The 13,031-nt window shown below is 47.3% G+C and overlaps 1 protein-coding gene across 1 annotated transcript; it reads right to left on the bottom strand.

Moving 5' to 3' along the window:
* Positions 1-2,093: 2,093 nt before the first annotated feature.
* Positions 2,094-7,870, bottom strand: LOC130869730 (carcinoembryonic antigen-related cell adhesion molecule 3-like). The gene is made up of 4 exons (XM_057762136.1): positions 7,807-7,870; positions 6,249-6,608; positions 3,084-3,443; positions 2,094-2,461 (listed from the first exon to the last, which is right to left on the bottom strand). Exons 1-4 carry the CDS (start codon positions 7,868-7,870, stop codon positions 2,094-2,096), a joined length of 1,152 nt encoding a protein of 383 aa, XP_057618119.1.
* Positions 7,871-13,031: the final 5,161 nt, after the last annotated feature.

The following is a 13,031-nucleotide window of genomic DNA, read 5'->3' as shown; positions in this document are numbered from 1 at the left end:
TGTCTACCTACCTATACATGATTTCTTGTTTGAGTCTCTATCAGTTTTCTGCAGTGAACCATGAGCATACCTAACAGCAACCTTTAAAGTCTCCATAAGGAGGATGGGGCCTCAACAATGATTCTTCCAGGACTATGATAACACCACTAATCTGAAAAAACATCACTTAAGGATCAGCTTTGGGCTACAAACTGCTCATAATAATTTTGAGGTGGCTAGCTGAGGTGATCTAGCCTAACAGACTACTCCAGTCAGAACTTGAGACAAGCCCAGCACTTTCCTATTACACAGAGACTGAACAAAATATGGTACAGCTACCTCTCTCAGGACTTGACAATCAACCCAAATTTTCCTTCATGATCCCCTAAAGATACCATCATCCCCAAACAGCTGGAAGTAAATTTAAGAATACTATGCCCACATCTCCAGGAGGTGGGATGGATGGTTTTTAGACATTCAATGAATTATGAATATTTGCCATTGCTTAAAGAGTTAGTTATAAGTTATTATTGGTAATGGTCAGGAGAAAAAGCTAAAGGAAATTAAATTCTAGGTTCTTGTTTTGAAAAAAGTGGATAGAGATATGATAAGAGAGATTATTGAATCTACTCTTTTATTTATTTTTAAAAAACAACCTTTTTTCATTTTACATACCAATCTCAGTTCCCACTCCCTCCCCTCCTCCCCTTCCCTCCACCTAATCACCAACCCCTAGGACAACAGCTCACTCCAGGGCTGGCCTCTGCTCTCTTCTCCCAATGTGTCCTATATGATGTAGAATGCCAGATGAGTTTCCAGTCTGCCCTGGGTTCTTAATGTTCTGAGAAGGTGAGATTTAATCCCCATAGGAAAGTGACATAGATGTCTGTGAAGGCTGAAAAGGGACCAGCTGATTGATGCCTGGAAAAGGGGACAGACCCATTCACAATGGAGTCACCAGTCAGGGTACATTGTCATGAAGCCCAGGAATTGTGTGAGGAGATTCATGTGGGTGTAACTTGGGTCCTGGAGAAAAGATAGACATCTCCATCACCCTAGGAAGAGTTTCAGAGGAACCCTCCATCTTCCTAGGATGTACCTATGATCTTTCCATAGCCTTCCTGGGATGCATCTGTCCTCTGTCTAAGTGAATTCCCCATGGCAGATGCCGGAAGGATAGGGTGGTAACATAGGACCCTCTGGTAGAGTGGTATACTTAGAAACACAGGAAGCATACAGTAGGTCTGAGAAGGCTGCCAGTGACCTCCAGGTCTGTAGGGATAGGGGTGGAAGCCAGATACAATTAAGCTCATGGCTCCTGTAAATACATTTCTGGGTGTTATGCGGACTTCTATCACTGTTTAGTGATTACTGGGGGACCTGAAGCTCGTGTTTGGGTTCTGTCCAGTTCGGTAACTCTGCCACCATTTGCCTACAGGAGAGAAATTTCCTGCTCTATATCCCAGAGAACAAGCAAATCCAAGGTGGACATGTGTCCTTTGTTCCACTCCTGGGGACTCTGAGGTCACATAAGTCCATCCGGAGAGTTAGTTAATGGCCTAGTCACCTAACCAGCTATACCCTTTGGGGGTCTCTGAAGATGTCCAGGGGACATAGCCCAACTATGACTTACATGGAAGCACACTGGCTTATTCATATAGCAGTAAGGTCTTGTTCCCTGTCAACTCTAACAGGTGGTAAAAAATCAAGTACTGACAAAAAAAAACTCCCCAGTGTCATCTGGAGTCTAGCTAGGGACAGAGATTTGCAACCTGGGCTTCCTGCTGTCTCTATGAGGATCCCATGGCTTCCTTAGTCAGGGCCTGCCTGATTCCCACAGAGTCTGTCTCAGGGCCTTGTGTCCTGTGAGAGTTCCAAGTTTCTGGTCTGAGGCTGACATCCTGGGGCTGAGTTTGCCCAGCACAGGTTCTGCTCTCTGCAGGTAGAGGTGAGGGGTTCTGACCTATTGCAGTTTGTCTACCCCATGTGTGTTCTGCAGGAAGGGCCCAAACCCCAGTGTGGGGACACTGGGAGGAGAGAGCAGGCACAGCCCGTGCTGGCAGTCCAGTGTATGAAGTAAGACATGCCACACCCGGCAGTTGGGAGACAGGTTTTCATTTACTGTTCACATGGAACTGCACGTGTGCTGTTTCAGCCTTCAAATCTCTGTTTAAAATCTGAAGTGTGTACAAGCCTGAGTCATTCTCAGTAACATCCCGAAGCTGGAGGGATCCATTGGGGTACACTGTCTCTCTTCTGCTGTGGACAGGCCCCCGGGTGACGGAATTTGTGGCTCTGCTGTATTCTGCAATTTTAAAGATCTGGATGCTGTACACTCCTCTGTACCAGGAAAAGGCCCTCACATCTTCTGGAAGATTGTGAACAAGAAAAAGAACAGTTTCCCCTTCGGCAGCATTTCGTGGCACTGGCTCTATGGTGAGTTGGGCAAAGCTGAGAGGGTTGCAGCACGTAGAGAGGGAAGCTGGAAGAGAAAAGAGAAACAGCCCTCACATGGGGATCACTGAGTTGGCAGAAAGATGGCAATCTCTATCCTGTGCAGGTGGATTTGTCACTCAGCCTAGAGATGTAGGGGTGGTCCATCCCACTCGGAGGAGGTCGGCAGCATGACCTCCATTTCCTCACTACCATGAATGTGTCATTTCTCTGCATCTAACTCTCCTCTCCTGTGTCTACATAGCTGCCCCATTGTTCCCCGTCAGCTTGAAAGGAAGTGAGGTACCAAACCAGGCAAAAACGCTTCCCAGGGTCACATGTAGTTGTGTAGTAGATGACTGGTACCAGGGCTTCTGATGTTGACCTCTCTATGAGGTTGCCATGGTTTCTCCCATGCATGGCTCAGGATGCTGAGCTGACTCTGACGTCTCAGGCTGAGTTACTTTCCATCAAGGTCTTCCTTGATACAAGGGAATCATGAGATGGAGTCTAATCTACAGTTGTCTGTCTCCTCCATGTGTTTCCTGCACTAAGTGCTTAAACCCCAACATGAGGACACAGTACAGAGGGGAGGCAGGCACAGGCCAGGCTCAACAGTCCTGTGTGTCTAAGTCCCGTCCGGCACAGACCGATCGCAGAAAATCACTTACAATCCACGTGGAGTTGCACATGCACTAATTCTATTTTCAGGTCTCTACTCAGAGTTCGTAGGGTGTAGAATCCAGTGTCTTTCCATGTGACATTGTGAAGCAGCAGGGATCCATTGCTGTACACTGTCTCTCGACCACTGTGTGCAGGGCCTGGCATAGTTGAATTCGTGGCTATTATGTGCCGAGCAACTTCCAGATTGTTGAACGTAATCACACCTTTGTACCAGGAAAAGGTTTGAAGATTCTCTGGGAGATTGTGAACATGTAGAAGAACGCTTGCCCCTTCTGCAACACTGGGCGGCACTGATTCAATAGTGAGCTGGGCAAGGGTGGGAAGGTGCCCACAGGTGAAAGAGGAGGCTAAAAGGGAAGAGAGAGATCCATCAATATTGGGACTTTGTACTTGGCCAAAAGGGAGCACTGAGCAGGTGTGTCCATTGCTCAGCCTAAGCTTGTGAGTGTTTCCCTGTCCTATTTGGTGGAAACCTGCACCCGACCTTCATGTTCTCAGTGTTCCCACACTTGTCATTTGCACTATATGTCTCTCTCCAGTTGTCAAGATTGTCCTGGCTTACTGCCATCAGACCCCTGCTCACACTTACAGTGGATGGTATTGGGGTGATGGCTGTCCAACCTCTTCCCCTACAGACCCTGTGTCTTCACTCTGACTTTGTTGTTGTTCTGTTTCTCTTGGGGTTCCAGTCAATACCTGACTTCACCTTCTAACTTCTTTACTCATCTGTCTTCCAGTCAGCTGTCACTGGGGCTCCATGAGAACTGAGATCTGTTCTATACTTTTGAAAGCAATACTACCTAGAAAATCTCAGATACATGTGGAGAATTAATGAATGAGTGAAAGATGTCCCAGGACCCTGTACGCCCATGGATTTATTTAACTTATTTATAGGTTTGTGGATCCAGAGCTGAATTTTTCCATTTGATTTGATTTTTTGTTCTCATTTGTATTTGTGTGAGATTATATGCAAGGGCATGTCTCAAGGTATGGGAGTGAATGCAGGACAGGTACCTAGGTGGATGTCAAAGGACAATTGCATTCTTTGCTTCTTGGGTGGAGAGACAATGAGGCAAATGCCTGTATCCCCTGAGCCATGTCACTGATCAACTTGGTTTTTCATGTGAGAAGTCTTAGCTGAGAACATCAGTCTTCAGAATATTGTGATCAGGGAAAATAACTGTGGGTAGCAACAATCAAGCCCCCCCCCCTTGCCATTTCTTGCACTGAGAGCTTCCTACAACTGAGCCTCTGTCTGGCCCTTTGGCTATTCCCCTACAAATCCCAAGACTCCTCTCAGGTACTTTTCCAGCTTAGGAGACTCCAGACAGTAGGTGAGTCCTCTCCTCTCACACACTGTCAACTCGTGATCTCCTCCCCCATGGAGTCCAGGACACTTTGCAGAGGGGCACTGAGTGTGCCTTCATTGTCTCTATGAACTGATCTGTCCTGTGTCACCTCTGCTCCAACACAGCTCCCAAGATCGGTGGTCGTTTCGCCTTCTAGCTGAGCCACCTCTCAGAAAGGGGCAGCTCCCAGAGTCCTATGGACTGTGGGCAGGGTCTTTGTTCAAAACCGTGTTCCACCCTTCTCCACTCCCAGTGTTGCCCCATCTCCCTCTCTACTTCTCTCTAAATGGTTCAGTCCTGCACACCACACAGTGATCAAAAGGGCTGATGAGCATCCCTGTGTCCTGAGAGAACAGCAGCTCACCCTGGGGCTGCCTTCTGCTGTGTCCTGCTCTGGGTCTGTCAGAAACAAGATGGAGCCCCTGCAGTCCCTGTGTGACTCTGAAACCCAGTCTGCCCTGTGTACTCAGCGCTCTAAAAAGATTCAATGTCTTCTTAGCAGGAATGTGACAAAGATGTCTGTGAGGCCTCAAAAGGAAGAACTGAGTAATGCGTAGAGAAGGGGACTGATCCAGTCTCACTGCAGGCTTTAGCCAGGATGCTGACCAAAGACAAAGGCCCAGGAGCAAATGTGTCAGGAGCCTCACATCCTGGGTGAGTGGGAGGAGATGACCTGAGTCCTACAAAGAGAGTGCTGGGCTCCATCATCTCATGTGGGGTTTCACAACAATGCTCGCACTCCCTCTACTGAGATGTCTAATGGATCTGCTCGTGTGCTCCCTGGCCTCTGGAGTGGCTTGAGCTTCTGCCTAGCTGATTCCTGTAGGATAGTCTATCTTTCCCAAAGGAAATACATTTTTGGGGAACTGAATATGAAGCCCTGGCAGTGGATCACACACAGAGAAGCAGCCATTAGGTCTGAGAAGGCTGTATCACTGATCTCCAGGAATGTAGGGACAGGAGCAAAAGCCAAGAAACAAGTTCCTGGTTGGGGAAATACTTTTCTGAGTATTGTTGTGTGTCCCAATGCTTCCCCTAGTGGTCATCATCTGGTGAGCTGTCCATCTCAGCAGGGCCTGTAGTCCATTGCTTGCAAGAGAGAATTCCCTGAGCTTAACCAGAGAGAACAATAACTTGTCAGGATATGACCTGTGTCCTCAGTCCCTCTCCTTAGTGACCCTGACCTTCCTTTGGAGTCTCATAAGCCCATCAGGAGAATTCATTAATGACCTGGGCACCTGTCCAGCTATGCTCTCCATGCTGAGTCTCTGGGAGAGATGTCCAGGGGACCTAGTCTAACCATGGCTCTCATGACAGTGCACTGGCTGGTTCCAGACAGCACAAGACTTTGAGTACTAGAAAGCACTGTTCCCGACCATAAGGAAGTCAAAATCCAACCTTCACAAAATGCTTCTCCAGGATACCTGAAGCTGAGTCTGGGAGAGAAGTCTGGAGCCAGGGCATCCTGTTGTTCACCTCTCCCTGAGGATCCAGTGTTTTCCTCAATCAGGCCCAATGTTGGTCCCTCAGATCTTCTCAAGGACACATTCCTGTGAGAACTCCAGAATGCTAGACAAAGGCTGATATCCTTGGCTGGACTACCCACCATGCATCCACATGTCTGCAAGGATTCTGGTCCACTGCAGTTATTTTCCACCACATGTGTCCTGCACTAAATTCCCAGACCTCGACGTGGGGACGCAATGCAGAGGGGAGGTAGGCACAGGCCAGACCTGATGATTCTGTGCATGTCCGGTGGAATAAATCCCACTCAATACCCAGCGTTCACAAAGAACCACTTACTGTACACAGGGAGGTGGATGGTTGTTAGTGACACAACTCTTGAATGTCTACTGATGGTTCGTAGGGTATAGAATCCTGAGTCCACATGGGTGACATTGGAAATCCACAGGGATCCATTGCCGTACACTGTCTCTCTACCGCTGTATTCAGGCCCCGGCAAACTTAAATTGTTGTTCAGTTCATAGAGTACAATTCTGCGTTTCATATTTGTTAGCCCTTTGAACCAAGCAAAGGCTAGCAGATTCTCTGGCAGACTGTGGACATATAGAAGGACACTGTCTCCTTCGAACACATTGGGCGGCACTGATTCAATGGTGACTTCAGCAGTGGCAGGTGAATGACAACAGATTAAAAGGAAGGCTAGAAGGAAAGGGGAAAAACCAATCCTGAGCAGGTGTGATCATCACTTAGGTGTGTGGGTAGGGCTGTGACCACGCTCCTTGATGGAGGTGAGCAACATGGCCTCTATTCCCTCAGAGCCTCTGATGGTGTCTTTTCCTCTCTATGTCTCCCTGGCTTCCCCTCCCAGCGTCCCTATATCCCTCCTCACATAAAGAGTATTTAGTATGAGAAAGTCACTGCAACCTCCTCTTCCTCTAGAGAGTCCTCACTTTCTGGTTTTTCTCTCTTCACTTTGTATTATCAGCCAACCCCTGACATCAGTTTCTGGATCCACTGACTTCCAGTCCGCTAGAACCAGGGCTTTGTGAGGACAAGAATTATTAGTGTGACCTTCTAGGAAGATCGAGTTCCTGGAAAAGATTCAGACACCTTTACAGAAGGAACAGAGGAATGTTGGAAGGAAGGGTGTCTCCATGGTATCATCTACATAGGTCGTGGTTTGGAGTGAATGGTAATAATTATATTCAACAGGGGCTGGAGAGATGGCTCAGAGGTTAACAGCACTGCCTGCTCTTCCAAAGGTCCTGAGTTCAATTCCCAGCAACCACATGGTGGCTCACAACCATCTGTAATGGGGTCTAGTGCCCTCTTCTGGCCTGCATGTATTACACACAGACAGAATATTGTGTACATAATAAATAAATATTTAAAAATATAATAATTATATTCAACTTTGATTTATTTTTTTAATTTACTTATATACTATATGTGTGTATTTCTGAAGGCACACAGGTCAGTGTGTGCAGGTGTAGGACCATGCCAGAGCAACTGTGCGGAGGGCAGAGAAGAGGCTGCAGGGGTGGGAACTGAGGACTGAATTCAGATGGTCTTGTCTCCCACACTGAGCCATCTCACTGGCTCACTCCTGTTGATTTATGTATGGAGTCACCCTGTCATGACTGGGACATCGGGCTTCAGAACATGGCAGCCAAAGAGAGTCACTTTGAATAGGGAGTGATTGGAGTTTTTCTCTTCCCTCATCACCTTCTGTCCACTGAGCGCTTCAGGATGCTGAGCCTCTGTCCCTCACTGTACCTTCTGCCCCAGAACTGCAAAGAGAAACCTCAAGTCCCCTCTCAGGTACCTGTCCTCTTAGGCGACTCCAGGTTGCTACTGAGTTTCTCTCAACCCACAGTCAGGGAGTGGGTACACTTACCTGTGAGAAGGAGCCCCTGCCAGGGAGTGCAGCCCTTGTAGGGAGTCACAGAGGATACCTCCATCTCTCTTCCCCCTGTGCAGTTCTCCCTCTGAAGAGAAGAGTTTCAGTTCCAACACAGCCCCCAGGCTCTGCTGTCCTTCCAGATGAGCTGAGTGTCCTCACAGGCGTTTCACACAACCAGATGTGCTGAGGGTTGTTGGATCTGTGTCCAGGGCACCGCTCTGTCCTTTCCACTCCCAGTGCTGTCCTACATCCCTCTCAACTTCCGATTATGTTTCTCCTCCAAGCAACACGTTGAACAACAATACTGATAAGCATCCCCATGCTCTCAGAGAACAGCAGCTCATCCCAGGGCTAGCACAGGCTGTGTTCTGGCCCTGGGTCTATCAGTATCCAAGAAAGAGCCTCCATCCTGCCTACATGTCCTTGTGACACAGATACCCAGCTGAGCATCCAGGCTGCGCTATGTTCTCCATGCTCTGGGAGGATGGGATTTACTCCCAGCAGGAAGGTGACAGAGATGTCTCTGAGAGCAAAAAAGAGACCAGCTGAGGGATGACTAGGGATGAAGGCCAATCCTGTATGACTAATGTCATGAGTCAAACTCCTGATTCGGGAGGGAGACCCAGGAGCAGTTGTGTGAGGAATTCCATGATCTCAATGTTATGGTAGGGGTGACCTGCGTGTCCTTGAGAGGACTGTGGGCTCCTTCTTTCTATGGAGGGCTTCAAGGCAGCCTTCAGCATTAAGTGTTGGCTGAGCTGTGTGTTCGGTAAGCCCAAGTCCTCCCTGATCTTACCTTTGCATTTCGTTGTGGTGATTCCCTGGTGGTAATCCTGTCATCCGCTGTGGAGATGCCAGGAGGGAAGAGGCTTTCAGGTTACCCGTACAGAAGAAAGATGTTCTCAGACACAGGTCACAGCAGGGTCTAGGTAGGGAGCTCTAGATTAGTAGAGACAGGGATGGAAATGAGTCTCCTAGGCAAGGTCATAACTCGGAAACAATTTTCTGAGGTTTGAGCGTGTGTTCTGATACTGCCCCCTGGGGGTCACCTGGAGAACTGCAATCTCATGCCTAGGGCTACACCAGGCAAGGTCAGCAAGTCCAATGTGGACTGCCTAATGCCCTCAGCACAGGGGGGATGTGGGGCCTGTCACCCTGCTCACTGAGCTCTTCAGAACTCCTAGTGGTAGGGTAGGCCTAGGCAAAGTTTCAGAGTTTCCTGGGAAGTCCTTGACAAAAGTCAAAATAGAAGAATATAGGTACCCTCAGGAGGAGCCCTGTGCTGGGAAAGTTTCAGAGAAAAGTCCTAGGACATTTCTCTGGAGACTCAAAGAGAGTCTATATGGGCTGTACATGCATGTTTGGGCCCATCACTGGTGTCTAAATCTTTCCTTCTCTTTGCCCACAGGTTCCAGAGGGGCTGTGATCTCTAGTACAGAGAATATTGATTTAAATGGATAAGTCTTCTACTCTTCCTTATACACTGTTCTATTTCTTTCTCTTGTTGATAAAAAAAATACCCTCAGCAACAGCAGTTTAGGAGAGAGAAAAGGGTCCATTTCCTTCTGAGGCCAGCACTGAAAGAAGTCAAGGCATAAAGCATGCTGCTCTCTCCTTACACTTAGCTAGCTTTCCTTTATCTATTTATTTATTTAGGTTTTTAGTGTGTAGCCTTCATTGTCCTGGACCTTGCTCTGTAGACCAGGCTGGCCTCGAACTCACAGAGATTCACTTGCCTCTGCCTCCTTAGTCCTGGGATTAGTCCCGATGTCTGCACCACCACTACCTGACAAGCTAGCTTTCTTATACAATCAAAAATCATCTGCTTAGAGATGGTGCTCCCCACAGTGGCCTGGTTCCTCCTGAATCAGTTAGGACAATCTGTCACAGACGTGCACCGTCTGACCTGATAAAGACAGACCATAGACATGCAGTTGTGTTACTCGGTTTAGACTCTTTTTTCACCAAAGTGACCTTGGGTTGTGTCAAGGTGACAACAAATGCTAACTAGGACACCATTTCAAACTGCTAAGTCCTCCTCCTCCACAAGGAGACTCCATGGGAAATTCCACATTATCCAAGTAAGCGTCCCTCTGAGTTCCCCACAGTTCTCACTTGTCCACAGACTCTCACAGCTGGACACTCAGAGCCAGGATTCAGCTTGGGGGCATCTTCCCTGGGTTTCACTTTTCCCGTTTCATAGATCCTCAGCCCGGAGATGCTCTGTCATCTACCACTTACACTCTGAAGAATTAATGAAACAGCCTCATCAAACCATAAGAGCGATCCTGACTCAGGACAGGCCTCCCAGGCATCTCCAACATCTGCCTCTTGTGGAATCAGAGCAGAAGCCAGTCACCAGGTGAGAAAAGACAGGAACTGGGAGCATTGCAGGTGAAAGAACATGGACATGGTTCAAAGCACTGGGTGTTCCTTCTGGGTCATGGAGATCATGAAAGCAAATGGTGGAACCATGAAGGCAAGAATTAGTGACAGAAAGAAAAATATACTTAACCTAAAGTACAATCTCTCTCCTTGGAAGAAAGCCCCCAACACATTCAAGACCAGTCCAGGAGAAACCAGAGAAGTAAGGAGAAGAGAAATAATCATAGCTGAGATCTAATGAGAGGACTGGAATTTGTTTGTACCACTGTATCTATCCATAAAAATCAAGGCTTTACCCCAAAGCTTGAAGCTATCATTTCAGGGATCTACTTACCAAGACCTGTACTTTTTTAATGGTTAAGTATATTTACTGAGTGTTTACATAAGGCCAGACTTTCTATGTGCACATTCAGTTAATTAATTATCATATGACCCTCTTTTTTCTTTTTCTTTTTATTGATTTTATTGAGCTATACATTTTTCTCTGCTCTGCTCCCTTCCTCTCACCTCCCCTTTAACCCTCTCCCATAGTCCCCATGCTCCCACTTTACTCAGGAGATCTTGTAAAACCTGTAATTTTCTTCACTGTGATTGTATTGGGCCAATGGCAGAGTTATGGACTTAGGAGATATAGAATCCACTAATATTAATATTGATGTTGGAAATAAAGAGTTCTTGGGAAGATGACTGTAGCTTCCTATTGATGAGTCAAGAGTGTCGTGCAGGTGGATTAGAGGCTGCACAGAAGGAGAGGTTGAGGTTTGACTCTGGATGAAAATGAATATTTGAGAGGGGTATGATCAGGACATCTTGACCATCTGGAGCAAACAGAATAAAGGCACATGTGATGTCAGCAGAGAGAAGGGGAATCCTGGTTTGCAGAAGCTGTGCTATAAACTTAGTTGGGCAGGACCCAGAGCTGGAGTGCAGATTAGTAGAAGACTTGAGTAGCATGCAGATCAGTAGAAGAGTATTCATGCAGTATGCACAAGTCCTGATCCATCTTGAGCACAGCACACAAACATCCCCACTGAAAACTCACGTGTGCGCTGAGCCTGATTCTGAGCTGTCCCCTGTCTCCATCACCCTGAGCCTCTCTAGACAGGAGAGTACCCTCTAACCCATTCTATCTCAATCTGGGCTGAGCTGCATGAGCTTGGGCTAGGCCAGGAGGTCCTAGTCAACCTAGGCATCTGTGTTGTGGGTCTATGTCACCAATCCAAGAGGGACCTAGTGTCCTAGCTCTACTCTTCTGTACTTAGGCAATTGTAGCCATAATGAAATAGAAATTACTCAAGGTGATGTTCAGAGTGAATGGGTCACTTAGGGAGGCACTCACTGGGTTCATACTCATTGGTTCCTGTATCCATTGTGACACTGAGTGAGAGTCCACTTTCCTCTGACAGCTTCAGCCTGTCACCTTCTGAGAGGCTTGACCATTTTTCCACAACAGGTAGGTTGTGTTATGACTCTCGGGTTCATGCTTTAAGGCCACTCTTCTCACCCTGCATGGGGTTAGAATTGTTCTTTGTGATGTTGGACTTGGGTGGCAGTGCTGTGCAGATAACAGGGAGAAGACGCGCCCTGTGGGATCTCTGGTATTAGCAAAGGCCTCTTTCAACCATGGTTGGTCTTTCTAAGCCCTACCTCCAATCCCTGTCCTTAAGAACCAGGCAGAAGATGACTCAGGAGGACCTGAGTGCTCAGAGATGGTGGTCTCCTGTGCTGTGGGGGAAGGTCTTTGTCATGTGTGATCTGAGTTTCAGAACTTGATGGTACAGATCTAGGACCTGGAGTCAGAGCCCCATTGTCTCTCCTGGTCCTTACTGAGGTACTGCCTACATCATGTCATGGAATGCTGTGGCCCTTCAACTGCACTGACCACCCTTGCTCAGCCTGGTCCAGAGCCCTACAATACCTTGCTAGTCACAGAAGTCCTATGTATAGGACAGAATAAGACTTCCCATTGAACATCCCTGAGAAGCATCCACATCCTGTCCTCAGGACTTGTGTGTACAGAAATCACACACATGAGATTATGAGGGGTCCTAGTACTCAGCTCACTACCCAGGCTGGACCATAACATGGATCAATCTTCCCAAGTGTTTGATGGTGTCTGACATGAATTACAGGGCTTAAAGGGCAAAGAATGGGTCTCAGAATGATCTAAGAGAGGGGAGGGCATGGAATACAGACAGGCTTGAAACAGAACCATTATTTCTCCCTGTTCTATAGTACACTGTCTCCCATAGGTGAGGACCATGCAGGGAAATGTGTTGAAATGTGAGTGGCTGTTTTATTTCTTGTAATTTTTATGTATATAGATACTTTGACTTCACATATATAAGAAAAATACATTGGATCCCCTGGAAATGGAGTTACAGGTGGTTATAAGCTGCCATACTTGTGCTGTGAACTAAACTTGGGTCCTCTACAACAGATTCCAGTGCTCTTAGCCACTGAGCCATTTCTCCAGTCCTTCCTGGTAGATGTTTTCAGAACTAGATCTGACTGGTAGAAGGTAGAGGGCAAGAACTTGCTAGAACACTGCCTGAAACAGGTGTGCTTGGCAGATCTGGGTTAGGCATATGAGACTCTGCTCTCTCCATAGGAGAGCATTCTTACTAATGCCCAGGCTCTAAGACTAATCCCCGAAAGGACTGCTTCTCTAAAGAGCACAATGAAGCATAATGAAAGACAGATGTTAAAGTTGTTTGAAGTCAGTGACTTCTTCAGCAGAGTCCCTGTGTTAGAGGCAGGATCTATTGGAAGGGACAAAGCAAAGCCCTGTCCTTCACCTTCCAGGAGTGACAATGTCACACCAGAAAACACAT

The sequence above is a fragment of the Chionomys nivalis genome, chromosome 2 (genome assembly GCF_950005125.1).
Source record: "Chionomys nivalis chromosome 2, mChiNiv1.1, whole genome shotgun sequence".
Classification (NCBI taxonomy): Eukaryota; Metazoa; Chordata; class Mammalia; order Rodentia; family Cricetidae; genus Chionomys; species Chionomys nivalis.
This window is presented reverse-complemented; position numbering and strand designations above follow the sequence as displayed.

Excerpts from the sequence above, each read along its gene's own strand:
- LOC130869730 (XM_057762136.1), bottom strand. The coding sequence starts at position 7,870 with ATGGAGGTATCCTCTGTGACTCCCTACAAGGGCTGCACTCCCTGGCAG. Across the intron at positions 6,609-7,806 it reads GCAGGGGCTCCTTCTCACAG|CCTTCCTTTTAATCTGTTGT; the intron begins GTAAGTGTACCC and ends CTTTCCTTCTAG. Across the intron at positions 3,444-6,248 it reads CATCCACCTCCCTGTGTACA|CCTCCTCTTTCACCTGTGGG; the intron begins GTAAGTGGTTCT and ends CTTCCCTTTTAG.